At 37.7% G+C, this 12957-nt stretch overlaps 1 protein-coding gene across 2 annotated transcripts; it reads right to left on the reverse strand.

The window, feature by feature from the left end:
• Positions 1-2023: 2023 nt before the first annotated feature.
• LOC143850749 (zinc finger CCCH domain-containing protein 18-like) lies at positions 2024-8953 on the reverse strand. 2 transcript variants are annotated; one of them, XM_077359997.1, is made up of 8 exons: positions 8809-8952; positions 7027-7982; positions 6490-6657; positions 6217-6396; positions 3292-3368; positions 2996-3163; positions 2788-2914; positions 2024-2558 (listed from the first exon to the last, which is right to left on the reverse strand). In XM_077359997.1, the coding sequence occupies exons 1-8, from the start codon at positions 8866-8868 to the stop codon at positions 2486-2488; spliced, it is 1809 nt and encodes a 602-aa protein (XP_077216112.1). In that variant the 5' UTR covers positions 8869-8952; the 3' UTR covers positions 2024-2485. The 2 variants fall into 2 exon arrangements, with proteins under 2 accessions (XP_077216112.1, XP_077216113.1); XM_077359998.1 differs by lacking the exon at positions 2788-2914 and having other exon boundaries at positions 8809-8953.
• Between the last annotated feature and the right edge of the window lie 4004 nt (positions 8954-12957).

A 12957-nucleotide genomic window follows, 5' to 3' on the forward strand; every position in this document is an offset into this window, starting at 1 on the left:
AATGGTGAGCTGTAACGAATTAGCAGAACTTTAGTCAATCATGTCCATGTGATTTTCAGGCAGTGGTTCATTTATAACAGAAAGTAAACTTTTAATAAATGGAACTTGTAGGCAATTTCGCATAAAGCTATTTTGCAGCTCACTTTTTCAGGAGAGAACAGCCACTTGAATCTGGTACTGAATGGCTGACAAGGTGAGTTTGTATCATTATCAAAACTTGGTAGTGGGAATGTCATATCAATTAATTAAGAGGGGATAACGAACATTAAGTATTAACTAGAAACCAAGGTTTTAAAATTCAGTTTCGGTCGTCATTGAAACAGAAACATTTTTGTTTCAGTTGTGAAAATTCTGGTGAAAATCATCTAAAAACACATAAAACAATGCAAATGATAAAATTTTAGGATGAAACGTTGGGACATGCTAGAATAAGCACAATTACACACTTTGAAACCATCACATAAGTAAGACAATCATCTATAATGGTTTAAAAACATAGAACACCTAGTGACGGGTATTGTCTCGCATGTCTGATAGTTTAGTATATATCAAATTTAACATATAATTCATATAAGGGAGCTGATATTTACACCCCTTTTAATTCTGCGGACACCCATTTTCGCCCCACAAAACGGGCTAAAGAAGGTAGCCATTTATACCACAAAAGTACTTTTGGAAATTACCAAAATACCCATGACAGTGATTCAAATCCCATCTCTCTCCAAACCCTTAAACCGTCTTCCTCTCTCTCTCCCACACGTCTGTCTCTCGCCCTAAACCAGCAGCGTCTCACCCAAATCCAACCCCATCTCACCAAGCCGATTGTGTGATTTTAGGTTTTCCGAGGAAAATAGAAAGAAAAAAGGCTGATTTTTTTTTATATATATAGTAGCTGAAACAGGGAATGCACTCATAATCGGAGTAAAAGAGAAGGAAACAAAACCTATCTCTTTTCCCATTCCAGTGGGACCATGGCATGTAATCAGGCAGGCAGCCATTTACAGCCCAGCTTGGACTCTGGATTTGGGCGAGAGGCGTGGGAGAGATGGAAAGGAGAGTAAGCGATTCAGATGCAATTATGGGTATTTTGGTCATTTTCAAAAGGACTGGGTATGTGAAACTGGCTACTTTCTTTAACCGGTGAAAAGGTTTGAAATGGGTGTCCGCAGAATTAAAAGGGGTGTAAATATCGGCTCCCTTCATATAAATATGTATACCCAATACATGCACCACATTTCACATGCAATTCATATAAATATAATTATTTAATACATACTAATATAGTTTACTGCTATTGTACTTATACTTTCGATTCTAGTTTATGCAATTTGGTCACATCGGTGAAAATTTAAAACCATGCCAAAAACAATCATTCCAAGGATCAATCCAACAAACACTAATCATTCCAAGGATCAATCCAATGATATACTCTCTTTTTTTAAATATTTTATCAATGATATACTTTTTCTTTAATATTTTATCAATGATATACTTATAATACTGCTCATATATATTCAATAGGGTTGTATAATGTAAAATCGCTGATGAAGTCTAAATAAAAACAGAAGTAAATATAAATTTATCTTGGTTTGTTTCGGATAAATTCCACAGCGCAGAAATCATGATTCCAAACTTAAAATGGGCATTAGAATCAAAACCAGAACCAACAGATTTTCCCGGTTAAAATTACCAAACTGGCAAAGTTACACTGACGACCCCGACAGCATGTTCTTAAATCATTTGGGTTAAATATATATCAGAAGAAAATGAGAAAACAAAGCTCAAGTACAACAGCATACATATTTGATTTCAAATATGCATGAAATATCAAAAAGAAATCATATTTTGATTTGCTTGCTTTAAGGATTTCGTGGGTTATGCGAGGATGATGCAAACAAGAACACAAATCAATTAAGATAATCCATTCACAGATTAATATTTATGACATTGTCTTGAAAAATGATGTAACCGATAAGATTGTAGACATTAGCTCAAATTGTGTATTTGCAACATCCCCCAATACTCATGTAAGCACATTTCTTCTATAAAATTTCCTCTATAATTGTATTTGCATTGAATAATTACTCATTGAAGCTACTTGGTATAAGATGCCAAGCCCTTTTCTTTCTTTAAATAGTTATTTTCATCTGTTTGTCAACATTGCAGGGGATTCTAACAACTTTTTCTTTGAACCCTGCGTATTTGTAGTTTTTCTACAACTAAACCAAAATATATTACAGATTCTAAGATTCACAGACAACTTGCTTCTGTGATTTTACAATAAAAAAGTGTACCTGTACCTATTATCTTCTTTGCACTTCCTTCCCCCAACAGGGAGAAGAAAGCTTCTGCTGTTTCAGCTGGGTATAGACTCGCAGAGGAGCTCAATCATTCGGTAGCGAGTCTGAAAAAAGTGTAGTATCAAAGCGGAGAAATAAAAGGAATGTCATACTCTCTACACCTATAATTCGTCTGTTTTAAACATCTATATGATTGTGGAAATGCTGCTTGCTATTGGAGATGCAAATGGACTCTCCGGGAGATCAATTCCTTGGCCGCTGCAAAAAAAAAAACAACATCAGAAAAACACTATCAGCAACATAAAAGGGGCCATGGCACATGCATAATAAAATGCAATCAACTAAAATTAAGCTGATTGTCATGAAATTAAACTACATTACGAAATGGAAATGAGTTTGTGTTCCAATTGAAACATAAGGCTGCAATCTATAAGCTTTGGGGTTTTTTTTTTTGTTTTTTTTGTTTTTTTTATATCATTTGTCTTACCTTTCCTGATCATTGTAATTGCTGCTTGTATGCCTAGCTTTGTCGTCGCTTGTGGAACCATTGTTTAGAACACCAAGCAGATAATTGAATCGATCGGCTGATGGAAACTCATTGTGACCGGTACGAGCTTTAAGGTGGAGTGATATTTCAGGATGGAGAAGAAAAAAAAATCTATTTTAAAATTAGAATTAGAGATTCTTAGACAGACCTTCTAAGAGTTTCAAGTCTTCCATGGGATGGCTGAAATAGGGTTGAATATGCGGCTTAGGTGCTAACTGCAACTCAGAGAAACGTCTTCTCTCGAGTTCAAGTGTCTGTTCATGCTCATCCATCAGTTGCTTTCTAAGCAATCTGGAATTATCACAGAATCTTGGCACTAAAAGAACGAGAGAAAAAAAGTATACCAGATTAATAACTATGTTGATAAAGACTAACTTTGATGCAACAAAAAGGATGAAGATAAAATGTGCATTTGATACGTCAAGGAACATCTACACTACTTACTTGAATGAAGCTCGGGATCCATATCTAGAAAGTGAGATGGATAATATATTGGAGGCTCAATTTTGTCTGTGTACTTTCTGTAGAGGCAAGAAAAACTTTCAATAGTCAAAAGTCATCAATCCACAAAATGAAAAATAAATAAATAATAAGGAAAAGCTGATAGCTGCTGTTATATCTTGGCCTCGAAGCCTCCCTTTGTTTCGTTTTGTTTCAGCTTTTGACCTTTGGGAAGGATGGGCAATCATCTGTAAGGAAGGGGTCAGCAAAGTGAAAATCATCCAATCTTGGCATCCTCCTTCAGATGGGCTAATCAAGCTTAACTTCGATGGTTCGTCCCTTGGTAACCCTGGAGAAGCAGGAATTGGGGGTTTATGTAGAAATGAAAAAGGGGAAGTTCTTTGGGCTTACTCGGGTCCTATCGGAGTAGCGGATTCAAATGAAGCAGAGGTCAGAGCTGTTCATAGCGGGATCAAGTATTTGGATAGATCCGCTTTTGACAAAATTATAGTGGAAGGGGATTCCTTAAATGTAATTCGCTGGCTTTCGGGTAAAGCGATTCCTCCTTGGAGATATTTGCCTTTTTTCGAGGAGATTGAGGATCTGGTTCAGGGTTCTTCTATTGTGTTTGACTATGTTAGGAGATCAACCAATGCTGAAGCAGATTCCCTAGCCAGGGGAGGTGTTTTTAGGGCAGTTTTAGAGTGTTTTGATTATCTTCCTCCTTGACTTATTGTAATTTTTCTCTTCTCTTTGTTTCTCTTCAGGACCATCTCGGTTCTGTTTTTAATAAAAAACTGCCTTATTCAAAAAAAAAAAAAGAAGGAAAACAAGAAACTCCGATTCAACAGTAGATGAATGGATATCAGCGCATTGGCCTTTGTCCCCAAGATGCAAGTTTAGACAAGCCGACAAGGGTGGTATATGTTTACAGAACCAAGAACTATTTTGCAAGTGAAGTATGCCATACCCTCTTTTTATTGGGTAAATTGAATTGAACCAACAAGCGCACATGATGCACAAGTCAAACAAGCTCAAAGCACATTCACTACGGCTTTTCCCAAACACCGAGGATATGTTTGGATGTGCGGCATAGACTCGGAGAGTAGTGAAATAAGTAGTCAACTAGCGAGGAGACAAGCACGGGATATGGCTGGAATTACTTGGAGAATGATGGTTAGTGTTTGGTTGGCCGGCATAGACTCGGAGAGTAGGGGAATAAGTAAGGGGTGTCATTACCAATATATATATATATATATATATATATATATATATATATATATATATATAGAGAGAGAGAGAGAGAGAGAGAGAGAGAGAGAGCACTGTCCCAAGATTTGGTGCACCATTCCCAAGATTTTCAAGCAAAATTCCACCTTTTTTTGTAGACTTTGGTTTGAAAGTTATAAGGATGGGACAAAAATGCCACCTCAACGGACATGCAATAATTACCTAGGAGACATCCCGGAGTCTCCGAGGAGTTCAATGCAGTATTGACAACCAAATGAGGAATGGCATCCAGAATTCTGACGGTTGTCGGGATTTAGTGCAACCAATCAGACCCCGATAGAAGGAGAATGGGTCTATCACACACACATGGTTTAAAAAAATGTGTCAGTTTCGGTTGGAAGCTAAAACGAGATTCACATTAAATCGGAAATTTACAAGATTTTGCCAAAATTTCAGCGAAAAAACAAATCGTTCTCACGAGGGTTACCACCTATTTACAAGATGTCCACCGAAATTTAAGAGAAATCGAAATATTGCAACTGAATTTTACACGATTGCAGCCCAAATTTCCAATGAAACCAAAATATTTCAATTTCCCGCCATATCCGAAATTTCCAATTTTCAGCCATATCCGAAACCGAAACTGAAATTTAAAACCTTGCACACACATGCATATGCACATTTTCAATGAGTTCAATTGAGCATCCGTGGTCTGAAGTTTCCTTGCAAAAAATATGGGTATGCAGCTAAAGGGAGAATTGGCGCATGTTGGACTATCTAAATTTTCGTACACCCACACTGGAATGATATACATATCAGATATAGGTATAGGTCAAAACTAAAACGCGGAGGCAAAACAGTAGGCGCCTGGTGCTCATATGAAATGAATCTTGTCACCTAAACTCAAAAAATTAAGTACTTAAAGAATTCGTTAAGTTCATTCAAATACCCGAAATAATCACTCAAATACTCAAAAGTTGATTGAAGTTGAACAATTGAAAATTCAAAACTTCACACTATAATGTACGCCACTTAAATTTGAAAAAGGTCAATCCAGCATCCAAGTAAACCCTAATTGGGCCCTTGTTGATTCGAATTCGAGTTTCAAGATTGATACCTTGTTATGTAAACAAACGAGGTCCCATGTTTCTATGACCAAGTATTCAAAATGTAATCCCAGTTGCATCGGGAACACCTTTCCAAGCTGCAAATGCAAAATCCTTATAGTGGTTTTTTTTCGTTTTGAATGGCAAAATCCTTATAGTGTGTTGTGCAAACTCAGTCCCTGATTCTTCTTATGGTAGTAGATACTTATGATGGTATATAAATATGTCCCAGCAAAAGGGTTTCTAGTGTTATGGGCATGCCCCTTTGGGAATATGGAAATAAAGAGGAATTGGCATTACAAGAATGGTTAATTATATGTTTAACAGATCAAATAAGCATATGTACCTCTGAGTAAACCCTTTCTTTCTCTAAAAATGCTTTTTTTCTTTGGTATAGTTTAAAGCTAACATCGACCAAAAAAAAAAAGGATTGAGCATCGACCTCAGAATCATAAGAGCCATTATAATATCAGCTCTCTCCATTGACCAACACCAGTGAAAGAAAAAGGAAGAAAATAAAAGGCTAATCTCGGAAACCCAATTGGATTTACTGAAAAAATCAATGTCTATTTAAAGAAAGCAGAACACGTACCTGTCAATTAGCCTCGATTTTTCCCTGTATGGTTTAACCAAAACACGAGCACCACAAACAAAATGGGGATTTCCCTTTGTAAGAACGGTTTTCACAGTCTCCGGATAAACAAATGTTACAAACCCAAACATACGCTTCTGCTGCGTGGGAATCCTAACATCCTGAACTGGCCCGTATGTCCTGATAGACCACAAAACAAGCATAACATATAAATACTGAGAAATTTAAGTGAAAGCGTCTGCTTTTCATACAACATTATCAATAACTAATTACTTAAAGTAGTTGGAAACATCTTCCTCGGAGAAGGTGCTTTCGGCTGGAAAAGTCAGATAAATCTGTCGAGACCCGGCAACTATCGCACCGGGATCACTCCTCTCACTCCTGTATTCCATATATCTTGGAGCATCTTCCGCTAAAACGACACAATGCTGTCCATGCGGCCTGTACCTCAATTACAAGAAATAATAACATTATGACATTAAGAGAAAAGATATCTCAATAGTGAACATCCTCTAATTTCAGGCTGTGTGAAACAACCAATTACTCTAAAAGCTTAAGCTGTTAGAGTTGGTGTTATTTAATCATTTGTAATTCAACACCCCCTCACGTGTGGCCCCTCTATTGGGTTGGCTGTGCACGTGGATTTTTAATATCTAGGATTTGTTGGGTTCTGAACCCAAGACCTGCTTTGTAACAATAGCTCTGATACCATGTGAAACAACCAGTTACTCCAAAAGCCTAGGCTGTTAGAGATGGTGTTACTAAATCATTTATACTTCAACAATAACTCTGACAGAGGAGCATATTCACCTGTCGATGAGTCGAATACTGTTCTTCAATCGAGCAAGCAACTTTGTAAGACTATAACCTGCCTTGCCATGCCTCTGGCTCTCTGTAAGGTATCCCTCTGCTTGGAGTGTCTTACCATATGTCTCATAATACAGCATTGGCAGAGAGGCAATCGAAACCGGCATTCCTCTTCTTGCTTTTAAGAGCCCCGTAAGCTCCAATTCTAGTTTCTCAAGTGACCCGGGTGAGAACACATGATCTTCATTAGCTAATTCATTTTGGTTTGGACTAAAGATCTGTGAGAAGCTATCCGGCATCGATTGACCATGAAAGTATCTACAATTGGTACCATGTTTGCAGTAACCTTTGTTAAAGTAGTGGCAAACTTTGACAGGGAACTCGGGCAGACTTGGTGATCTCCTACTGGTTCTTGCACTCAGAGTTCCCAATGTGGGTCCGGGGTAGTAATAATTGCTTGAGAAGTCAGGACCCACAGGGTTGGAAGGCTCTAATTGATCCTCTAAACTCAAGAACTGAGCTCGATTATGAAGATGGTACTCATCTCCGAGTGACTCCCTATACGGTGGAGGCACAAAATCTATGCTGTGAATAGGCTGCTGATCATTAGCAAGTTGAGCTTCCCAGTAGGGATTTGAGATCCGAAAAGTTGCAGGAGAAGAGAACGGGCGAGATGGAGTGAAGGGTGTGAATTGTAAGGGAAGATCAGAAATGGCAGTTGGATTGATGGAAGCGGGTTGAATTGGGGTTGGAATTGTCATTTTGGGGATCAATCCGAGCTCGGCTTTAGCCTTGGTAATCAAGGAATGGAGAATATTATCAGGGCTGAATGCTAACCTGATCATTTCGCGTTCACCGTGATCCTGTAAAAGAAGGTATCCTATAATTTTGGTGACATTTTCAGGTTCTAGGCTCTGGATTCTATTGAAAACAATCTTAGTAGACTCAGAAAAGTCCATCTGCAGAAAGAAAACAAAAAAACAGAGAAATTTTATAAGAATTAGAAAAGAGAGAATCAATGAAGAGCTCTTCAAAAATAAAACATCCAAAAGAAATTTTGAAACATTTATAGATCTACCAACAAAATGAGCATATTAGAAGGTTTAGCTATCAAAAACCTAGATTGAAACACACAAAATGAGCATATAACAAGGTTTAGCTATCAAAAACCTAGATTGAAACATACAAGTCATACTAAGAGATTAGCACAAGAAAATAAGAACAAAGAATGATAGTTTTTTCTCATTTTTTCTGATTAACCCAAAAGAGGAAAGATGGTAAGAGCCTTGAAAAAACCCTAAAAGAAAAGCTGGAGGAATTTGCCACAAACATAACAATAGATTTATTCCCCCATTTAGAATATTAAAAAAGAACTTCTTTTGACACTTAAAGCCATGTTTGGCAACCATGAATTTTTTTTTTTTAATGATGAATTTATTTTCTCAAGTAGTGAGAGAGAGGGGGTAGTGCATGTAGGAGAAAAAAAAAATTTGAGAGGACATGAATGAGTAGAGGGTGGGAAAAGCCTGAAAAACAAGGAAACCAAAAAACTCCACTCAAAATATGATTGATTTTTCCTTGTTTTTAGACACTTCCCACCATTTGAGAACCCAAAAAAAAAAAAAAAATCATGGTTGTCAAAAACAGGCCAAAAAGTAATCTTTTTTTTCCTTTGAAAATAAGAAGTTAAAAGAGATACAGAAAAAAAAATGAAAACCCCATTTCCATGATTATGAGCAAAAGCTAGTAGAGAAACTAAAACTCAAAACAACAAAAAAAAAATACCCTTTTCATGGCAGATTGGAAGAAAAAACCCCTCTTTTGATCATTAGAGCACAAACCCATGACCCAGAAACAATCTTTCTCAAGAAATCCAAAGAACAAACTTAATAAACATCTTTTTGTATAAAAAAGGCATTTTTTTATGATGATAAAAGAAACCCAAGACAAATTAAGTAGGGAAGAAATAAAAGGCAAATATAAAGATTTTATCCATTTTTAGAATAGACAGATAATAAACTTACTGTATTTTTTTCAGAAGAAACAATCCAAAGCCTCAGACTCCATGATTACTCACCTTCTATTCTCTGAAACAAAGACATCATCTTAAAATGTAAAAATAAAAGGATAGCTATAAAGGGCGCCTGTCCTTAAGAGTTCAAATCAACTAGATAAATAAAACAGAGTTAAAAAAAAAAAAAAACAAAGCTTACCAAAGAGACCCTTTTAGAAATTTTAAATTTCTAACTCATTTTTTTTCTTGTTTTCTCGAATTACAGGTTGTATTTGTCGTTGCAGAAAATTACGGGGTGGAATTGAAATAATGCTCCTGAATTTCCGAATCGATAGAAACAGCTTGCTATAATTTAAATGACTAAAATACCCTTGCTAATTTTGTAAAGGTCATAAAAGTATTCTCTCTCTCTCTCTCTTCTTTAATTCTTTTCTTGTCGTCTGACCAAATCTAAATCCTATTTAGGAAGAGTTTTAAAATGGTTTCCCCACGTGCATATATTTTCAAAAAATATAGTGGGTCCCACCATGGGGCCATTGTAAATAGGTTATTATGCCCACAAAATTTTCTCCATAGGATGATCCTAACCCTCCGATCGGTATAGAAAACATCTATAGGTCGGAGGGATAAGATCGTCCTATGGAGATTAGGGGTGCAACTTGGGTCGGGCTCAACCCGAACTCGATTTTGGTTCTGGTCAGAGCCGACCCGATTTAATTTCATGTTAGGTTAGGGTTGAGGCCTTGGCAACCCGACCTCCATCCTCTAATTTTATATTAATTTTCTTTGGGTTATTGTATATTTCTATTTGGCCCAAGGTGAACCGGAACCAACCCAACTGAACCGACTCGATTTCGGGTTACATGGGTTGGTTTAGGATCGAGATATTTAAAGGTTGGTTGGGTTAGGGTTGACCATCCTCAACCCGAGGCTCGGGTTGGGTTAGGGTTGAAGGAATGATATCTCAGGTTGGGTTAGGGCTGGTCTCAACCCGATCCAACCCGACCTGAGTTGCACCCCTAATGGAGATATTTTTTAAGGCATGGCCTACTTTTGTTAGGGCCCAACAAATGAATAGTTTGGATCTTCAAATAAGGTGGATTCCATTGTATTTAAAAAAAAACTGGGCACAACTACATGTAGGTGGGCTCCTCCCAAGACATTCGAATTGTCTAGATTACTCATCAGATGGGCCCCAGAATGGAGATGTTGTAGGCTCAAAGTTTCATTGATCAGATGCTCCATCACAGAACTAATTCAATTCTCCATAATCCAAGGGTTAGAATTGTTCATTTGAGAACAAATTTTTTGCTCCATAGTATGGCCCACTAGATGAACCATCTAGATCATCCCGATATTGTTCAATTGCATGCAACAGCCAAAAGTTGTTACAATTTCCAAGATGCTCTCCGACACCCATTGACAATGAAAAGACAAGGTGAGTTTGTGCAATTAGTAGAACAATGTAGTGCCAATATCACTATCTTAAAAAAAAAAACTAGAATTTTTCATATAGAGTGACTAGTCATTTATCAATTTTATGATGGTAAATAAGTAAAAGGGGAGGTTGTAAGGGCATTTTGGTCATTAGAGAGTGTTGTGTTCCGATAGGACGACCGGTTCAACCGGCTAGAATGGAGGGATTACCGTCAACGGGGGTGACGGAAAGACCCCACCTTCACGGGCAGATTGTTAAATGATTAAATCTCGTTTGATCCGATTACGGAAAAGAGCTTTTCGGATCCCGTCTGAACCGGGCCGTTCCGTTGGGATAACACCAACAACTAGGGTTTTTTCGTTTTGACCATAGTTCAAATTTGAACCTTCTCCTATATCCCACTAGGAATTTGCTAGGGACTTTCGCTTAAAGGCATTTCGCATCTGGCTGTTGCATGAGAGAACAGCCACATAGGATCACTTTTCAGCAGATTTTGTCTTATTCATTAGGAAAATTGCCAATGGGAGACACCAAAATACAAGAATTGTGAATGGGGGACACACTTTTGAAAAATTGTTAGGGAGGGACGAAATGGGGGTTATCAAGTCTCTAAAAAGGGGTTATCAACCCTCTAAATGGAGTTATCAAACTCTCGAAAGGGGTCATCAACCCTCTTTAACAATTTTTCAAAATTGTATCCCCCGTTCACAATTCCTTTATTTTGGGGTCCCTCATTGGCAATTTTTTCTATTTGTTAATTCATTTGAGGTCAAGGTGGCAAACGGGTCGTGCCGGCCCGCGGCCCTGCAAGGCACATTACGGCACGGATAGCTACAGTGACGCGTGCCGTGCCGGCACGGCAAGAAGCCGCGGGCCGTGCCAAGCTTGGTTGGGCGGCCCGACACAGCACAGCCTGTTTGCCCAGGTACGACACGACACGGCGGCCCAGCACGGCCCGCGAGCCCGGTTCTTATTATATTTTTTTATTTTTATTTTTGAAAAACCCGAAATTACCCCCCAAAAGTTATTTCAAACGGCTAGTTTGGGGGGTATTTTGGAAAGTTAAAAGCTTTTTACCAAATTACCCCCCCCCCCCCCCCCAAACTAGTTTTGGGGGGTATTTTGGATTTTCATTGTTTAAATCTTTTACCTTCTCTAAATACCCCCAAAACAACTCTTTTTTTGGATATTTGAGTCATTTCATGTCTTTTACCAAATTAACCCCCCAACAACTAGTTTTGAGGGGTATTTTGGATTTTTATTGATTGAATCTTTTACCTTCCCTAAATACCCTCCCCAACAACTCTTTTTTGCGCATATTTAAGTCATTTAATGTCTTTTACCAAATTAACCCCCCCCCCCCCAACAACTAGTTTTAGGAGTATTTTGGGAAGTCAAAAAATAACCCACCCAATCCCACCCCCTTCATTTCTCACCAAAGCTCACTCTATCTCTATTATCTAAAATCTCCAATTAAGTTCTCTCTCTCACTAATCAAGTTCTCTCTCTCCCTAATCAAGTTCTTCCTCTCTCTCTCTCTCCCAATCAATTTCTCCCTCTCTATCTTCAACCTACTTCTCTCTCTAGTTAATAGCGTTAACTACTCATCAAGAGGGCGGCGATTGGCGATCAAAAAAAGGGCGAGATTTTGCTCAAATAGGTTGAGGTCGGTACCCATTTAAATATTTAATTGTAATTTGCCTTTCACTAATTTTTGTTTAAATCTCTCTTAATGGCCGATTCGGAAGAAGTTTTCTACCCCAACATTGGCCATGACAACAATCAAGTCATGGGCAATGATGAGTTAATGGAAGCTTATTTTGGAGGTCAGTGGAGTGAAGACGAGGTTGAATTTGAAGTCCAAAATGAACCCAACCTTAGTGCTAGTGGGAGCCAAGCTCCTTCTCGCTCTAAAGTTAAAAGGGGTAGAACTTCAATTGTTTGGTCTACCTTCACTTCTGAAGAGATAAGACGTCCTGATGGGAAAATAGAAATTAGGGCAATTTGAAAATATTGTAAAAGATATCTTAGTTGTAATGTTTCGAGTGGAACGGGCCACTTAAAAAGGCATGCCGACGCTTGTGGTAAAAAGTATGGCCCGTTAGACCCTAAGCAAACCCAACTAAGTCGCACGTCTAGTTCAATAGGAATATTTTCCTACTCTCATGATAATAATAGAAGAGAACTAGCCGCATACGTTATACACTTCGAACAACCATTTGTTTTTTGAGAAGATAAATGTTTTAAAAAATATGCTAAACAAGCTTTAAATCCTGCTTTTAAAAGGGTACCTAGAAACACTCTAAAATCAGATAGTTGTAAACTTTTTAATGAACGTAAACAACAAGTGATTTCATATTTTGAAGGATTTAATGGGAAAGTTGCACTTACTTCCGATATTTGGAGTACCAAAAATGGTTATTCATATATTTGTGTAACCGCACACTATATCAACTCTAATTGACTTTTAGAAAAAAGAATT

The sequence above is a fragment of the Tasmannia lanceolata genome, unplaced genomic scaffold, assembly GCF_043159265.1.
Source record: "Tasmannia lanceolata isolate RefF3 unplaced genomic scaffold, GAP_Taslan_0.1 ptg000018l, whole genome shotgun sequence".
Taxonomy (NCBI): domain Eukaryota; kingdom Viridiplantae; phylum Streptophyta; class Magnoliopsida; order Canellales; family Winteraceae; genus Tasmannia; species Tasmannia lanceolata.

Bases quoted from the DNA above. Each gene is read 5' to 3' on its own strand.
- LOC143850749 (XM_077359997.1), bottom strand. From the start codon at position 8,868: ATGGGTTTGTGCTCTAATGATCAAAAGAGGGGTTTTTTCTTCCAATCT. The intron at 6,397-6,489 runs GTAATTAGTTAT...GTGGTCTATCAG, and splicing joins GATGTTTCCAACTACTTTAA to GACATACGGGCCAGTTCAGG. The intron at 2,559-2,787 runs GTAAGACAAATG...TTTTTTTTGCAG, and splicing joins AATTACAATGATCAGGAAAG to CGGCCAAGGAATTGATCTCC.